The sequence below is a fragment of the Uloborus diversus genome, chromosome 9, assembly GCF_026930045.1.
Source record: "Uloborus diversus isolate 005 chromosome 9, Udiv.v.3.1, whole genome shotgun sequence".
In the NCBI taxonomy this organism is placed as follows: domain Eukaryota; kingdom Metazoa; phylum Arthropoda; class Arachnida; order Araneae; family Uloboridae; genus Uloborus; species Uloborus diversus.
The window spans coordinates 94,759,782-94,776,828 of NC_072739.1; the positions used below are offsets into that span (position 1 = coordinate 94,759,782).

The following is a 17,047-nucleotide window of genomic DNA, read 5'->3' on the forward strand; positions in this document are numbered from 1 at the left end:
TCCACCTAGAAATAGGGGCTCGATTAAAACCGGGAAGCCGTACTCCTTTGCCTTAAAATCAAGTAGCATTGCTACTCGGGCTTGGGTTCTTGAGTGGCATAAGTAACAACATACACTCCGTTTCTCAGTCATATCTTTCTCAGTCATATCGTTTTTTTTTTTCAATTTGTATTAGTAACTGAAAAATGAGCTAATTAAAATATGTATTTTATCTATTTGAAATACAGTAAACTCCAGACTATCGGCAGTCTGATTATCTGCAGGTCTTTTCACTTTTTTTTAATGTCATTAAATGTTTTTTAAATTCATGATTGTATCATTATTCTTGTTTGCCTTTTACAGATATTTTTTTTACATTTAACGATAGTAGATGCAATGTAGCCATGTTTTTAGCTATAATTTAAATGTATGTGTGAGTGTTATTCATATCTTTTAGCTACTGTATACAGTATTATCGCTTTTTACACATAATTCAAATTATCCACGGTTACCATGCCACCCGATTCCGCATATAATCGGCTGTTTACTGTATTAGTGTTTTATTTATATTTGCTGAGAGTTGATAGGATTCAATTTGAACAAATTTTAACTAAGAAATAAAAAAATACCTCATGCTAAAAAGTGAAGTAAATAAAGCAATGTTATAAATTCACCAATTTGTAAAAAGAGGAGGGGAGAAAAAGTCCATTTAGAACATTGAATGAATTCAGATAGCTTTGATCTGCACTAGGAACTGATAAATTGACTAGAACCAGCTTAGCTGGACACAGAGCTTGTTGCTGGTTATCACCTTCGTACTGTTTAAGTTTTTTTTTATACTTCAGTTGAAATTGTCCATCTAATTTTTTATTTTCACTCCAATGGTTGATAATTTAATGCTTTATGGGAATATCCTCTCACCAACATCAATTTTAGAAGTTGATCGACTACTTTAAACTTAATCCACAGCACAAATTTCATTGTGTAACTTTTTAATCTTTTAAACAGTATATTTCTTAATGCAATTATTGAACATTTTTCAAAATAACTGAAATGAGGGAGACATGTTTATTGAAATGTCTCTTCTAATTTAGTTTTGAATTGAGTTTTTAATTAATTTAATTAAATTTTAATTAAGTTTAATTGAATTGGGTTTTGTGATTTGAAATGTGATTTTTAAATTGATTTGAAAATCACATACTGCTGTCTTTTGTATTCTTTTGATTTCTCCTCATACTCTTTCTCTGAATCATTTGTTCTATAAGATTTGTTATGAAACTTGTCTGTCTTGGATATTCGTATTATAGATTCTGTCGTTATTTTAAAACTTGATAACTCAAAACTGAAAACTCAACAAAATTTTATGAAGGCAAACAAGTTGCACTAAATGAGTAAAGATTTTTACAGAATCCTGCATTAAAAAATACAAAGTTTAAGAACTGGCAATATCATTTGTTTACTTTTTGGATGTTCTATGAGAGTTGTTCCACTTTAGGAGAATGCTTTGTTGCTGTTCTATGGAAGCAATTATTCATGCTACACTTCTAGCTTTTGAGTTTGCACTTTGAAGAAAACTAATAGGCTTTTTTTTTTTGGCCATTTAACTAAGTTTTAGATTATTTTTCAAAATATTTAGAAAATGCTAGAAAGCTTGGACTAATTTTTACTAACAGATAATAATACAACATTAAAATGCAAATTTGTAGGAAATAGCAGGGGGTTTGAGGGAAACTGCAAACCTGCTTCAGGGTTTCAAGGAACCCTTTTTTCAAAGCCGAAGAGGTGAGCTAATGCATGAAAAGATGTCTGACAATAGCTATTAAGCAGGGTTGGCAAAAACCCGGGTTTTTTTAAAAAAGCCCATGGACCCAGGGTTTTTTTGGGTTTTTTTAAATAAAACCCAAAAAAAAACCCAACTAAAGCTGGGTTTTTTTTAAAGAAATGTGGGTTTTTTTTGTCTTTTTTCAGGGGAAAGGTGGGGTACTCGTAGCATATTATAGCATAAGTATATGGACAAAGCACAAAAATTGTCTTGATAAAAAAAGCTGGAAAATTCAGCATTTTCTGAAGAAAGGTATAAAAGACGACAAAATTCAAGAATGGTGAAGTTTCAGATTTTTTTAGTTTCCATGATTACCAACAGTTAAGGCAAAGTTACTTCTTGAGTGATAAAATCTATTGTTTATTTGTTCGTTTTTAATTTTGGCATTTTCTTTTTTTTTTTTTTTTTGTATTTTACTTTATTGTATTTCATTTTGTTATGCAAAACTACTGTAGAACTTCAAGTAGTTTAAATCCCTTTTTACTGAATTCCAGCTTAATCAAGACATTTCTTTGAATTTTATGTTGCCTGTTTTTCTATTTCTGTGTACAGAGTAAGAAATATTAAACTTTTTCGTAAGATAATGAAAATACTGTACATCCTATTCCATTTTTTGTCCAACCATTTGTTAAACCTGTTAATTTCTAAAAAATATACCTTGTTTATTCGAGTTTTGTGACGTGTTGGTTTGCAGAAAATAATTCACATGAGAGCCTTTTGCTTAAGTAGTATCCTTTGTACAATCTGCAAATATTGAGAAAATCTGACGTGACAGGACTTAGTCAAGATAATTTGAGCTCCTTATTGACCAGTTGAAGGAAAAAAGTTAAATATATTTATTTAAAATCTTTGAAGCATTTTTTAATGCCTTTAAGAGTTAAGAAATACTATTAAAGTTCAAAATTCATTTTTTATGTCCATTGCCTATTGTGAAGAAGAAATAAAAAAGAAGTTTAAATTGTAAAAGTATTTAAATTAATTATTTTTTAAAAAAACATTCTCAGAAAATTTTAAAAAACCCAAAAGTGGGCTAAATAATGGGTTTTTTTAAATGGGTTTTTTCAAAAAAACCCATTGGGTCCAACCCAATTGGGTCCAATCCGGCCAACCCTGCTATTAAGTCGTTTCACCCATGAGCTCACTTTTTTCACACTGAAACCCTGAAACAGGTATCAGCGGTTCCTACAAATTACCTACTGTGTTATTTTTCTTTTCGCCTGAAGGTGTTTATTTCATATTTTAACTAGCTGAAATTTCTTTAAATGCAAATTTATAAGAATGATTTGCAATGGAGTTGCTTAGAGGTCCAATGAGGCAGTGAGAAGCAAAGGGATGTAAGTATCAAAAACTAAAAATTTGGAGATAAACAGTACAAATGGTAGGTAAATCTGTCCTCTGTTATGGAGCAAGAGATGCTATTAGTATCCCTGGTAGGTTCCGCTATACAACAGAATTTAGAAAATATTTTTAAGGAAAGCCTACCTAAGACTGGAACTTTAAACGCATTTCACTCAAAATTTAAAATGTCCACTTACAATCCTTTGCTTCTCACTGCTTCAAATGTGGTTAAGTTTCAAAAGAAAAAAAAAAAGGGGGGGGGGGAGAAGGGAGTTTTAAAGGAAGAAGTTTTAAAAATGTTTGGTTATTAAAACAATTTGATCAAAAAAGGTATGTATATAATGATTATTCAGTAATACCCATTACAACAGACAACAATACAAGGAAATATTTGTTTCATTGAAATAAATTTTCAGCACCGATTTAATTTCCATTACTTTGCTTGAATTCTGTTACAACAAAATTCCCATTACAACAAACAAAATTTGGGGTCCCTTAAAGTTCATTGTAACAGGATTTCACCATATCATACCATTTTTTGTCATGCTTCAATAACTAAAAAGAGTATTATTTATTCCATTATATTTTACAAATATCTCAGTGTAAAAACTTTAACTGCATTGACTTCTGAGCAACTCAATTAGTCCCAATAAACTTAACAATTGTCAGTATGTTTTAAATTCCCTGTTGTTCTAGATTAGATTATAGTTATTTTAATTAAAGAATTCATATTAAAACAAATTTTAGTTTTGTTTTGTTGAAAATGTATAATCTAAAAATTTAAAATTCTTTCCAGCTGGACAATTTATCCTCATGATGTCACAGTTGATTATAAATATGCAGGAAATCAGTTGGGTATGAATTCTATAAAATGATATATATATATATATTTTTGTTATTTTTTATGCATATTGCAATATATGTCAATAATTAATTTTAATTTTATTTTCTTGATTTTACTTAATTTTGCTTTTTTATTCTTAGTTGTTCCTGCTGGCATATTTGAAAACCCCCTTTTTGATTTTCATGCTCCTTTGTAAGATTTATTTTTGCATTTTGAATTTAGTTTTATTCTTTATTATTATTTATTTTTTTTTGTAAGAATCATAATAGTTAATCGAACAATTAATTTCTCTCTAGAGCTGTAAAGTATGGTGCTTTAGCTGCTCATGTTGCTAATAAACTTGGAGAAGTTTTTGACGATAAAGGTATATTGCAACTATACATTTTTAGAATTTAAATATTTTAGCAGCAAACTTTTACGTTCTAAAAATTTGAAGGTGTGGAAAGGATGTAGGTTCTCTGTGTTGTATGTGTTTGTGCTATAGTGTCACTTGAAAAGTGCTGAAGTAAAAATGAATTGTTAAAGAAAAGGACCTAGTGTGACAGGAAATAGGTCAAAAATGTTGGGGGGGAAATAAAGACATTGTAATCTATTGAGAAAACCAGCTGATGACATCACATGGCTTCCTTTTACGCCAATTTAATGATAAAAGTGCCTTGGTGTAAGCAAGGGAACATTAAATATTTTCACCCCTAGTTTCTTGCGAACCGAAGCAAAAAGACGTTTTACACAGATTTATTTCCCCATTATTGGCAATTTTAATGTGATTCAGTGGTTAACTATTTAAATATCATCAACATTGGCCAAATTAAAACCAGACTTAAAAATTAAAAAAAAAATAATCACCAAATTTTTTGCCAAGTTGGCGACAAAGCTTGGCGATGTATCGCCAAGTGTTTGACAAATTATAACACCACTTGAGTTGAAAGTTGAAGTTGGCATTGAAATTAACAATGATTTCCCCCCAAAAAGGTGTAAAAGATCCCCTTAGGAACATCCGAGTGCAACCAAAAGGGAAGGTGCAAAACTAGACCCCACTAGGAGTCTACATACCAAATTTCACTTTTCTAGGACACACTGTTTTTGAGTTATGCGAGATTCATACGTACATACACACATACATACGAACATCATGAGAAAACTCCTTGTAATTGACTCGGGGATCGTCAAAATTGATATTTCGGGTGTCTGTACCTTACTAGGCATATATCAACAGTGGTTGGGTCGAAAAAATCTCAACATTCATTCGGGGGTGAGCAAAATGGAAATTAAGGCCAATTTTTGAGTGAAAATTGTTTTGTGAATACAATACTTCCTTTTTTTGTAAAAGGAAGTAAAAACAGATATTTTTTAAAAATATGCTTGTTTCTCTAGAAATAATTAAAAAAAAAGTGTTTTGCACTTATCAGGGGAATCTTGCAATTCTCAATTCCACAAAAAACACTTTTTTTGGGGGGGGGGGGGAGGAGGCAGTCACATGTATGGTAAGCTATATATGTATTTAGTGTTCTTAACGTCTTTTAATTATTGTACATTGTTTTATAGGAAATTGTATAATAAATAATAAGTAATGAGAAATCTGACTAACAAATTGATTTTTTATTACTTTGCCTATATAACTTGTTTTTAAAATATTTCTTTTCACTCTAGGCATTAATTATAATGAATATGGTGTTTTGAAAGATTGGGCAGGAAATAGCTCAGTGATGGCCTTTAAAAGAAGAGAGCAGTGCTTGAAAAACATAATTGCAAATTATTCATTGAATGATGTAACGGTATGACTATTCTATTTATTTATCCACTGGGCAATCCAGGAGGTACTACAATAACAGAATTATCAAGTTTTCACAAAACAATCTACAAAGACAACAAATATGTTAAGTCCTTGTTAGATTGTATGAACTGTTTGAAGACATGAACTCTACTCCTATATAATGCAGTTAATTTTTGAAGGTTTCCAGAAACTATTTAACCATTGTTATTCGCCTGGTAGCAGACAAATCTCATAAAATACCTCTGTTACTGAGGAAAGAAAAGCCATGTAAGTATTGTTTCTGGAAATCTACAAAATTCAATGGCAATTTATAGAAGTTGAGTTCGTGTTCTTCATAAAAATGATGCAACAAAACCGAGATCTAACATATTTGAAGTCAGGAGCGCCCACCCCCCTAAGATTAAGGGGGCATCCCCATTAAAAATGAGAAAAATACCCCTCAACTCCCCCCTAAAAATTTCAATGGTGCAGTTTGCGCCATGCCCCCCCCCCTCCCTGGTGGGCACCCCTTTTGAAGTCTTTGTAATCTGTTCTGTGCAAAACTTCATGTTTTTATGAAAAGAGAATTGCTCTACTGTGTTACTAATTCATGCTACTAAAACCATCTGATTAGTCATTAATTTCTGATTATAGCTCAATCAGAATTGCGAAGTATTCTTGTGTATGTAATTTAAAAGTTATTGAAAAGTATTACTTTGAAACATGGATGAAAACTAAAACATTGTTTAATCAAAAATCGCTAAAACGTCTCATTGTCACGTTAGAAAACATATTCCAGTTATCATTTTGTGAATTTGACCAGTTCTGTGAGAAACAAAGCTTTTTAACTACCTAACACTGACAAATATACAACTGCATTTATTACATTTAAATGATAGATGTCACATAAAAATGTCATGTAGACTTTTTTTAAAAAAATTTATGAGGAGGAGGAGAGTAATTTTAATCTGTATTTGTGTTTTCTATGTGTTTTAGACCCCATATTATGAAAAGTAAACAATACATTATACTTTAGAGGTGACTCTGTAACCCCTGCCCACTAAATGACTGCCTGTGCAAAACAAATTGAGATTTTTCTTAAATGTTGAATTTATTTGTAGGTCAAATTTGCAGAGCTATTACAGTCTTTTGGATGGTCAAATTATGAAAAGTTTCTCCGTTCAGGGCAGTTCACTTATTGAACATCCGTCTCGTCCATTCTGTTTTTTGATGTGACGGGCTGCCGACGAAAACAGAATAGCATTCATATACAGTGGCTCCCAAAAATGTTCGTACACCTTGAAATTTTGTAGTTAAACCAAAAATAATGCAAAACTGAATTCGAATATGAAGTCCAATTTTTTTTCACACCATTCTTATGCCATTCTGAATAAAACCCAGTAGTTTTTTTCAGAATATTGCCAGATTTTATTTTTGAAATTTGTTAAAAAACAGAGACAGAGAAAAAATACGCCACAAAAGTCATCGTACACTGAAATAGTTTCGAATGAATTCATTATTAAAATTTATCATGTGTGTTTTTTTTAATTATTTTTGCATTGTAATGATACTGTAAAATCATTTTCCTTTAATTTTTTGTGTATTTATTCCCTAATATTCTGCTTATTATTTTAAAATAGCAGGTATGCGCAGAAAACAACAAACACGATTCGAAATTTGATTTTTTTTTCTCACAGTAGCCGTAAATTGGTTTGAAATGTCTCTAAATTGGTTAATTTATACCATTCTATAGTGAAGTGCTTAATAAAATGCTTTAAAAACAAGAATCAGATTGAAAACAAGGTAAGGAAAAGTCAACTGGCAAAGTTAACAAAGCGTAATCGGAGGTTTACAGTAAAAAAAAAAGAAAAATACACATTTCGGAACTGAAAAAGTTTCTGCAGAATTAAATGAAACATTTTACAATTAATTTTTACCTAAAATTGTTTGCCAAGTTCTCTGATTAGCTGGATTAAATGGGACCTCTTCCCACAGAAATTTTCTTGTTCGTGCGAAAAACAGTAAGCCTACGCTTTCCGTCGTAAAATCAATGATAAATAAGCTCGAAACATTTTAGAACAACGTCTTACTAATAGATGAAAATAATTCAACATTTTGGGTTAAATTGTTGTATAATTGTAACTGGAAGAAAAAAAGGGGGAATTTAATCTTAAGAACTTAGTTGGATCAGTTAATCAGGACGGTGAAGGTGTTTTTGTGTGAGGGTGCATCTCAGCATCAGGGCTTCGAAATTTGGAATTTTTCGATGAAATAATGAATTATGCTGTTCATTTGAGTATTTTAAAAAACAATTTTAAACTATTAGCCCAAAATTTGGTAATCGGAAACAACTTTGTTTTTTAACAAGATAACGATAAGAAGCACACGTTCGCATTTGGTGCCTCAAAATTTGTCCTTAAGCTTAGAAATATCTCCTCAATCTCCAGATTTAAACTTAATGGAACATATTTGGAGATATCTGGTGGCTAAATTACGAAAATACACAGTTGAAACGAAAATCGAACTAGAAACAGTAAGACTCGTAGTGTGGCTGATCACTTACTTAGAAATTGCACAAAAAAAAAAAAAAGAAAGAAAAAACAATGAAATCTATTCCCAGACGTTTAAAAGCTATAGTTATTACTGCATGATATTCTACTAAATAAAAACATAGCAAAAAGTTAGATTATTTACTAGTTTTTTGATATTTTTCCAAAGTGTACAAAGATTTTTGTGAGATAAAATTTCCGGCACTTTTTGGTTTTTGATTTTTAAAAAATTAAGTTTGAACGTTTTATTAAAAATTTCCATGTAGTTTTGTTAAAAATAGATCATAGATCTTATAATAAAATACCTATTCCGAAATATTAATTCTAACCAGTGGATAAGGGCTATTTCATTGAAAGTCGTAGGTGCACGAACACTTTTGGGAGCCACTGTACGGTCGCCGCACATCAATCACGTGGCTGAACTCGCTCACCAGAGAAAAGAGCGCACTGCTTGGTGGGAACCAATGAAATGCTGTTCTACTTTTGACGGCCGTCAGATATCAAGGTTCTTCTGATCGAAACCGGTCAGTTCAAGACGGCTTGTTGTCATGGCAATCAGCAAAGAAAACCTGTTTCGGGAGGAAACAAACGTAATGGATGGAATGGACGGCCGATACGTGAACAAGTCCTTAGAATAGCATTGTAGATATGACATTTTCCATGCCCAAGTTGCGAAGATGATTAATTTTATAAAACCTTTGATGTTCTTGACAGAATACACATTATTGAGATTGCTCAAAAATAAGAATGAGGCATACATGGCACATTTTCTTTCTTTCATAGAGAATTTTTGAAGAAGTTGATTAATGTCATGGTGCGTCGCGTTCAATTTTGGAGATTTAATCAAAAACACAAAAAGATAACAATCTAGGCCGTGGAAGTGGAAGCATCGCAGCCGCACATAATCTCAGATCAACGACTGCCTTGAATGCCAAAAGAACATTAAAAATTCAAAAGAGACTTACCCCATGTTGAGTGTATGTGGACGATAGGGATGAAACATAGCAATTACTGTACATACTTTATTTCAGCTTAAATTTCGAAGCAGACAGGACATGACAGGAAAATTTGCATGGTGATCACCAGGTTAGGGATAAATAGCCAAACACTTAATAAAAAAACACAGATCGGCGGGTGAAATACATGAAAGTTCAAAAAGAAAAAAAAACGTGGAGCTGTAGCTTGCAAAGTTCGTTAAAAATCGGAACAAAAGGAATTCATTCGCATAATTTTTGAAACATTCAAATGAAATGGGCGCAGGATGGGAAGTTCGATTTGAAGAGGCTCACAAGATGGTGGGAAGTATTCAGGGATGGGAATTGGATACATACAATGTCTGTTGCAGGCCATGCCACTCCATCAGTTGGTAATCGCCTTGGTGGCAGTGTTGAAATCTTCACACATTTAAAATTTGATTGGGGTAAATGCAGCTCTGCATCATCACTCACAGCTAGGTTGAGTATCAAAATATGGTCAGTAATGAAGGGCTCAATTCCGGCCCATTCTGTGTACCTCCCTCCGAAGTCATTTTACATACGGGCGATTTTCTTCATATGCTATCATCGTCTGCCACAAAATTTAAATGCTCTTGATTAAATGATTATGTTGCTATAAAAGTAAAAGAGATTTCACCTCATTTTGAGGACTTATACATGCGGCGGAAAGCCACGGCCGTCCAAGGACGCTGAGCAATGATGCTTTTGCATCGCCATCACTGAAGAAAACGGAGAGCCGCAAAAAGCACAAACGAGCGGACTGGGAGCTGCAAGCAGAGTGAAGTGGAGTGGAAAATGAATCGGCGAATGAGCGATCAGATCAGGGTAAGCGGCGATGCACGGGAACCAATGAGCACTTTTGGCGCCCAAACAGAGGGAAAGGACGCTACCACCATTTTAATGTCGGACAAAAAGATAAAAAAAATCGGATCCACGACAGAAAAAATGGACAAAAAGCTAGACGTGTGGAAAAATGAATAAATCACATAGTTAATATCATAAAGTGCGCAGAATTTAAAAGGGAACGCAGGGAAAACGTGGAATGCACCTGAAAATAAAAAAAACCAACGAAATGGGGGGGGGGGGGGGGAACGATTAAAATGACAGAAAAATGGGGAAAAAAATAAATGGGTAAAAAATGTGATATGCATTATCACAATTAATATATCTTGTTCTTTTTTTTTCTTGTTGCTTTTTGTAATAGATGTCCAACTTTTTATGAAATTTTCTGAACATGCAACTAATTGTCTGAAATTTGGGTGCAGAATCAATTCTGATTTTCTTTTAAATTTAGAATTAATTTTTAATTCTTTTTCAGGCCAATGCTGATTTAACAGTTGGATCTTTAATAGCTGAAATTGGAGGCGTAAAATTAGCCTATGAGGTAAATCATTGTTTGCAATTGTATTTTAATTTTTCTCTTCATTTGAAAATTACAGGCTAAAAAGAATATAGGTTTTAGCTCATTCTCTTTCGATTCATAACACCATAGTATGATTTCATTTTAAAATTCAGTAGCGAAATTTGCTCACATTTCATTTCGCGATGCAAAAACAAGAAGAAAGGAAAAAAAAAAAAAGACAAATTGTAGAGTTAAATGGTTACTGAACAGGGGTCTGGCCAGAGGATATTTGGGTCCGTTAACCGACCCTTCACAAAAATCCGGTCAACCAAAACGGACCTTTCACAAAATCCCGATCAAACAAAACTGACCTTTCACAAAACCCCAATCAACCAAAACGGACCCTTCACAAAACTCTGATAAACGAGAATGGATCTTTCACAAATTGTTTTTGAAAGAGCAAATCTGAAAGCAAAATAACGCATAGCATATTAAACCGATAATTTTTAGAACCTTTTTTAAAGTCAAATTAGAGGGATCAGCTTATACAAAATCTGCTAATTTTGCAAAGAAAAATCGGCACTCTTGTGATGGTCCTGTAAGCGATAAATTGCTACTGCCAAATAAATATAATGCTTGTTGTTTGCTTCTTGGAAAGAAATTAACAGCTGGAAATAAGTTTGGTTTCAAATAATTTTGTTTGTTTTATCGCAGCTAATTAGCAGCGGTGTTGTTGTAAACTTTTCTGAAAAGGCGTTTGGTAAGCACTTTTCTCTTGCAAAGGGATAGTAAGGGTGGGGAAAAAATGTGATCGCTTCAGATAGGGTTACCAACTTTAAAATTATCGCCATGCCATTTAGCGTCTGGCGTTAAACCTTTATAATGACTTGATTAGAAAAGATTCTCATCATTTTACCAGCTTGTCAATATTTGTGTTTTTATGGTGCGGTGCGATGTTCAACTGTTATTTTGGGAGAAAATTATATGGGTTTGATTTTTTGATGCTAAAAGGATGATTAACATTAAATAAACTGTTTTACTTGCCTTTTTTTTTTTCTTTAGATGTCTACATTTTGAAAAATACAACCTTTTAACATCCGATATAAGAATCATATTTTGTTCTTTTTTCAAGCTAACTTCGTTTTATTAGGATGCAAATAAATGAAAAGTCTATTTTTGTTAGAACACGCACTTCAAGTTTTTAAAGCAAAATTCCATTTTCTTTTATGACTCAAAAATTAAAATGCTGAATCAATGGTTTAATTTTATTTTTGCTTTAGCTGTGTCCACAGATATTAATGATATGTTCATCATAGGACTCTAAAATGCAATTTAAAAATGATTTTATCAAAAATATTTCTTTTACAAGCCGTTTTTATACCTTTGATGCCTTCACTTTGAGAATTGCGATCTCTTTGCATCCGCTTCGGGATTCCGATTTTTTGAATTTTTGATGTTTAGTACGCTTTGTTAAGAAGTAAACAAGTAAAATCTCTTTTTATTTTTGTTAAAATCACGGAATTTATAAGTTTTAAACGAAATTCTGTGCTTTTTTAAGAGTGTCTTGGGTCAAAAAGTTAAATGCTGAACCCCCTCGTCTAAATTTTATTTATTTATTTTTTTGTTACAATTATTTTAAATGCTGTACAGAAATATTTCTAGTATAATTTAACATAATGTAGAATGGTAGATAAATATTGCTACTTGAGGGAGCGATGCCGCCCCCGCTAAATACTAGAAAAACACCCCAGAATGATATTCTCAACATAGAAGAGGAAAACACTCTACTTTAAGTTTAAATGATGTAGTTTGTGCCTGCTCTAAATTCTAAAATTTCGATTTAACAAAACAAAATTTTTTTTTTTTTTTTTTTTTTTTGCGAAATTACTTTATTTTTCACACAATTAATACACTTTTCACAAAATTATTTTATTTTTCACAAAAAACGGACCCTGTGAAAACTCCTGGACAGACCCCTGCTGAAGAATTAGTGTCAAACTAAATGTTACGTGATGGCCACCACACACTAGTTTGGAAAATTGAATGTGGCATGCACATATTTTTTATCCAGATCGTGGAGAAAAAAAAAGTTGGCCACCTTTTTTTTCCAAAAGGTGGGCCACCCTTGGCATAAACTTTGCTTGTTTGCTTGACTTCTTAGGCAAAAAAGAATTCTTAGTCATAGTTTAAAAATATTACTTTTGGATAAAATACAGAGTCGTCACAAGCAGGATAAAGGGTCTGATTTCCTGTGGAGTGGCCCACTATTTGTTTCTTTTTGAAACTAACACTAAAATATAAATACAGTGGTTGCCACTTATTTGAGTTTTGTTTGTTCTAAATACTTGGATCCAATAAAGCGGCCGATTCAATAAAACTGGATTTTGTTCTGTTTTTGACAGTTTGATTCATTAAAGCAGTTGATTCAATTAACCACTGATTCAATCAACCGGCGTCCACTGTAGTATGAAAACTAAGTGTGTAATTAAAAATTTTGCAACAATAGATTCAGAGAATGTTTTGTTAAAATTGAAAAATGTCCAAAAGTGTGTCCTGCTTATGAAACATAAATGTCATACATTTAAAGATTAACAATTAAAAGAGATTAGTTTTTTTCCTCTCTTTTGCTTAACATAAAAAAAAAAAATCCCACAAGTAAATTTCTTCCCCTTGAGTAAAAAGAAGAAATAACGTCAAATACAAGTGTCTGCAGATTACTGCACACACTTGTCTGGCGTTACAGGGAATGCCTTTTTTAATGTAAAAAAAATTAGCTTATCCATGAAAAGACATGCTATTGGAAGTTGTCATTTCTTTTACTTTTTATGCACAAAGCTATGCATTTTACTTACTTTCCCATTGTTGGTAAATTTTGTTCAATTGTCCCACACGTGAGGGTGGAATTACCTTTTATTGTTTTTTGTTTTGTACATGTTTTTTTTTTAATTTCAAGTTACAAATGAGCTTCTCTTGAAGTTCATTTCACTCGATCTCTTGTTACTTATTACAACAGAATTTCGAAATAAGTGCAGGAGCTATATATTCTTCAAAACTCATCTTCAGGCATCAATACTCTTAAAATTTTATTTAATCGATAAAAATTCGCCAAAAAAGTGCAGCTGGTGAGCACTCAATGCTAATTAAGCCCTGTTTTCATTCATATTTAAAATATTCAAAACGATTGTATGAATTCTTAATTTCACGTTTTATTCCATTGAAGTAAAATAATGTGTCAATAATAATTTAAAAAAAGAAAAACCAATATTCTACACATATGCAGCTTGAAACTTAATGCATTGTTTTATAGGCTTACATCAGGCATGCTAAAGAAGCAAATGAAGTAGATGAGTTGCCGGGAGTGACGATTACAAACAAACAATTGTTCTTTGTATCCTATGCTCAGGTAATCTCACAAAAATAATTTTCTAGCTTCTTGATTATACAAATAATATAAAAAGTTGATTATGAATTTTTATTTTGTTTTTCTTATGAATTAAATATTTACAGGGTGTCTGCGCACCTGGAAAGTCATGGATTTTGATTCTGATCAAAAATTGTAATGGAAAGTCATGATTTTCAGCAAAAAATGCTCAACAGTGAAGGAAACTGACACCTGGTTATGTGTAAACTTAATTTCAGAAATAACGAGATTATTGCTAGTTATGGATTTTGAGTTCCAAAACATGCATATTTATCAAATTGTACAGATTATCAGCAAAATTTACGCAACTTAAGTTTCCTACACTGTTATGTGTCAGTCCTAATTTTTTACGCATTTTGAAATCCGATTGCATCTGCTTCTATTATACTTGCTCATTTTTCTTTACTTTTTGATTCTACCATTTGGACATTTATAATTATGTGCTAAGCATTATTTTTAGCCCTCCTTATATGTCTAATTGTGTAGTTGAGGATTCTAGTTTTGCAGCTCTCATTTGACTTGCAAATTTTAAAGTATTTGAACCTGTGTTGATTTAAGAAACTTATAAAATTAAAAGTACCTTAATTTAATTTTTCTGATTAATTTTATTTTTTTTTGTGAACTTAATTTTAGAAATAATGAGATCATTGTTAGTCACAGATTTTTTTAGAAAACTATCTTTAAAAAATATAAGTTGTGGTTCAGTATTTGTTTATAATATAAATGGGTCATTCCATAGCGACTAACGTAACATTCGCAGCTGATTTTCAAACTCTTTTTACTTACACCGGGAGTAAAAATAAATGTGTTTTGGTTTAATATGCAGATCTAAAATTTACAAGGTGACTATTTTTTATTTCTACCAAGAATTTGAAGCAAAATAAACGCTAGCAGGTGTTTTTTCACCAAAAAAGGCATCGTGACTAACGTAACATTTTTGCAACCCTGAGAAACAATGCTTATGTTACGAGCTAATTTTTTCTGAAACTTACGCAGACATTTAAAGTTGGCCGATATATTTGTAAGAGGTAAACAATCTATTTTTAAAACCGTACTACAGATTTGTTACAGACGAATCTTTTTTGGCCCTAAATGGTACTTTTCCGAAAAACTGTGTGTGACTAACGTAACCATCGAATAACAACCAATGAATGCATATAAAAAACTTTTTATAATTAATTTCTTGCTCTTATATTACTTTTACACTTTTTAGGAACCTTCTTTGTGTTGTATTATGGTTTTTTCTTTACTTTTTTTCTATATTAGTGTAAGAAATTAAATGGAAGGATTCAGTTCAATTAACTCAATTTGAATGTGTGAAAAAAAAAAATAAATAAAAAAACTGCTTTTACAAACTGAATGACATCATTCTTGGTCTAATTAAATCCTAAATATCTCTCTTTTAAAAAATTAACTTTTTGCAAGTTGGTGGTTTCACTGAATTCTAGTATTCTGCTGATATACTAGTTATCGTTATAAGAAACTCCGTAGTACTTTTCAATGGCATATTATTTTTCAAGTTTACTGATTCATCGAACGAATGATGTTGTGCATCCTTTTGAATTAAAATGTAATATTGAAAAAAAATATTCGAACGTTTTATCAGAATGCATTTTAATTCCAGATATCACCGAAAATGTTTGAATTTCTAAATGATCATTCTTGCATTTTCTGAAATATATCACAGCAGCGCTTATTGTCACTGTATCATGTAACATCTTCAAATGTTTTCCAACGAGCAGCCGTTACTTCATTTTAATAATAGGTGGAGATGTATTTTCTAAAAAATAGAGACGTTCTTCTTTGTTAAGACTGCATTTCTATTATCTTAATTCTTAAGCTTGGATTCTTGTGTTGAATGCACATTCAGCAGAATACTCATTTTGCTTTACTCACTTTTTTACTTTTTTAATTATTCTTTAAATTGGAAGTATCTTCATAAAGACCTTTAAAAAAGTATTTTTCTAAGTAAACAGAAGGTCTACAATATAATATTACTGGTATTTTTCACCCTTTATTTTTAAATCAATATAGAATGCCTACATATTCAAAATTGTTCATGAAAATTTACATTAAATTAAATAAATTTTAAATATTAGCAGTCATTTTTAAAATGTTACGTTAGTCACATGCAAACCGTTACGTTAGTCACAGTTCAAATGTTACGTTAGTCACACTAATTATTTTACATCTACTGATACTAAAATGAATATTTTGCACTTTTTAAGTAGATATGACACAGATGTAAGAAAATAAAAAGTGCTGTTTGGTTCAATCATCTGGTTTAGTTTTTAAGCAGAAAATAGTACATTTTCGTGACTAACGTAACGTAAATATTTTCAGTGAAATAACCAAACTAATTAAAAGACTTATCTTATAATGCAAGCAAAAAGAACAGTCAATTTTATTGGGCCAATAACTATTCATTTAGAATAAACATAGTTCTTTTAAAAATTTGCAAAAAATTTTACATTACAGAAGAAAACGTAGACGCATGTTTTTTGAACATCCTAAGCCTTTTCTACAACCTCGCACGTTTTGAGCCAGAAGAAAAACACCGAATGAAATTTTTGCAAACTGTTTTTGGATTTATGTATTAGAAAGTATGCTGAATGAAATGATAGGTCACAATTAAGGCTTTGTGGGAAAAAAAAATTCTGAGGTTGAGGTTGACATTTCTATGGAATGACCCAAATATATATATATATATATTTAATTCAAAATAAAAAAGAAATAATCAAGCTTAAAGTTCTCGTTGTTCACAAGTAGTTTTACATCATTATTGCTGCATGCTTGAAGCTTCTTTTATTTTGAAAAATCATTTTGCAATTTAAACTTTTATGCAATATTTTTAGTGATTGAAAATTTATTAGTTTTCAATCACTAAATTTATTGTGTTTCTAATAATTTATTGTGTATCATATCAGATTTTTCGGAGAAAAAATAATACATTTTTATACATGCAAATTCTTACCCGTACAAAAATTTTGTACGATTTATTGGA

At 31.3% G+C, this 17,047-nt stretch overlaps 1 protein-coding gene across 1 annotated transcript in view; it reads left to right on the forward strand.

Moving 5' to 3' along the window:
- LOC129229329 (endothelin-converting enzyme-like 1) overlaps nt 1-17,047 on the forward strand; it is a 46,962-nt gene that overhangs the window by 25,412 nt on the left and 4,503 nt on the right. Inside the window, exons 11-16 of the mRNA XM_054863621.1 lie at nt 3,936-3,994; nt 4,124-4,175; nt 4,280-4,347; nt 5,634-5,758; nt 10,599-10,664; nt 13,930-14,025. Of these exons, the coding sequence (XP_054719596.1) occupies nt 3,936-3,994; nt 4,124-4,175; nt 4,280-4,347; nt 5,634-5,758; nt 10,599-10,664; nt 13,930-14,025 (466 nt within the window). The remainder of the gene's footprint in view (nt 1-3,935; nt 3,995-4,123; nt 4,176-4,279; nt 4,348-5,633; nt 5,759-10,598; nt 10,665-13,929; nt 14,026-17,047) is intronic.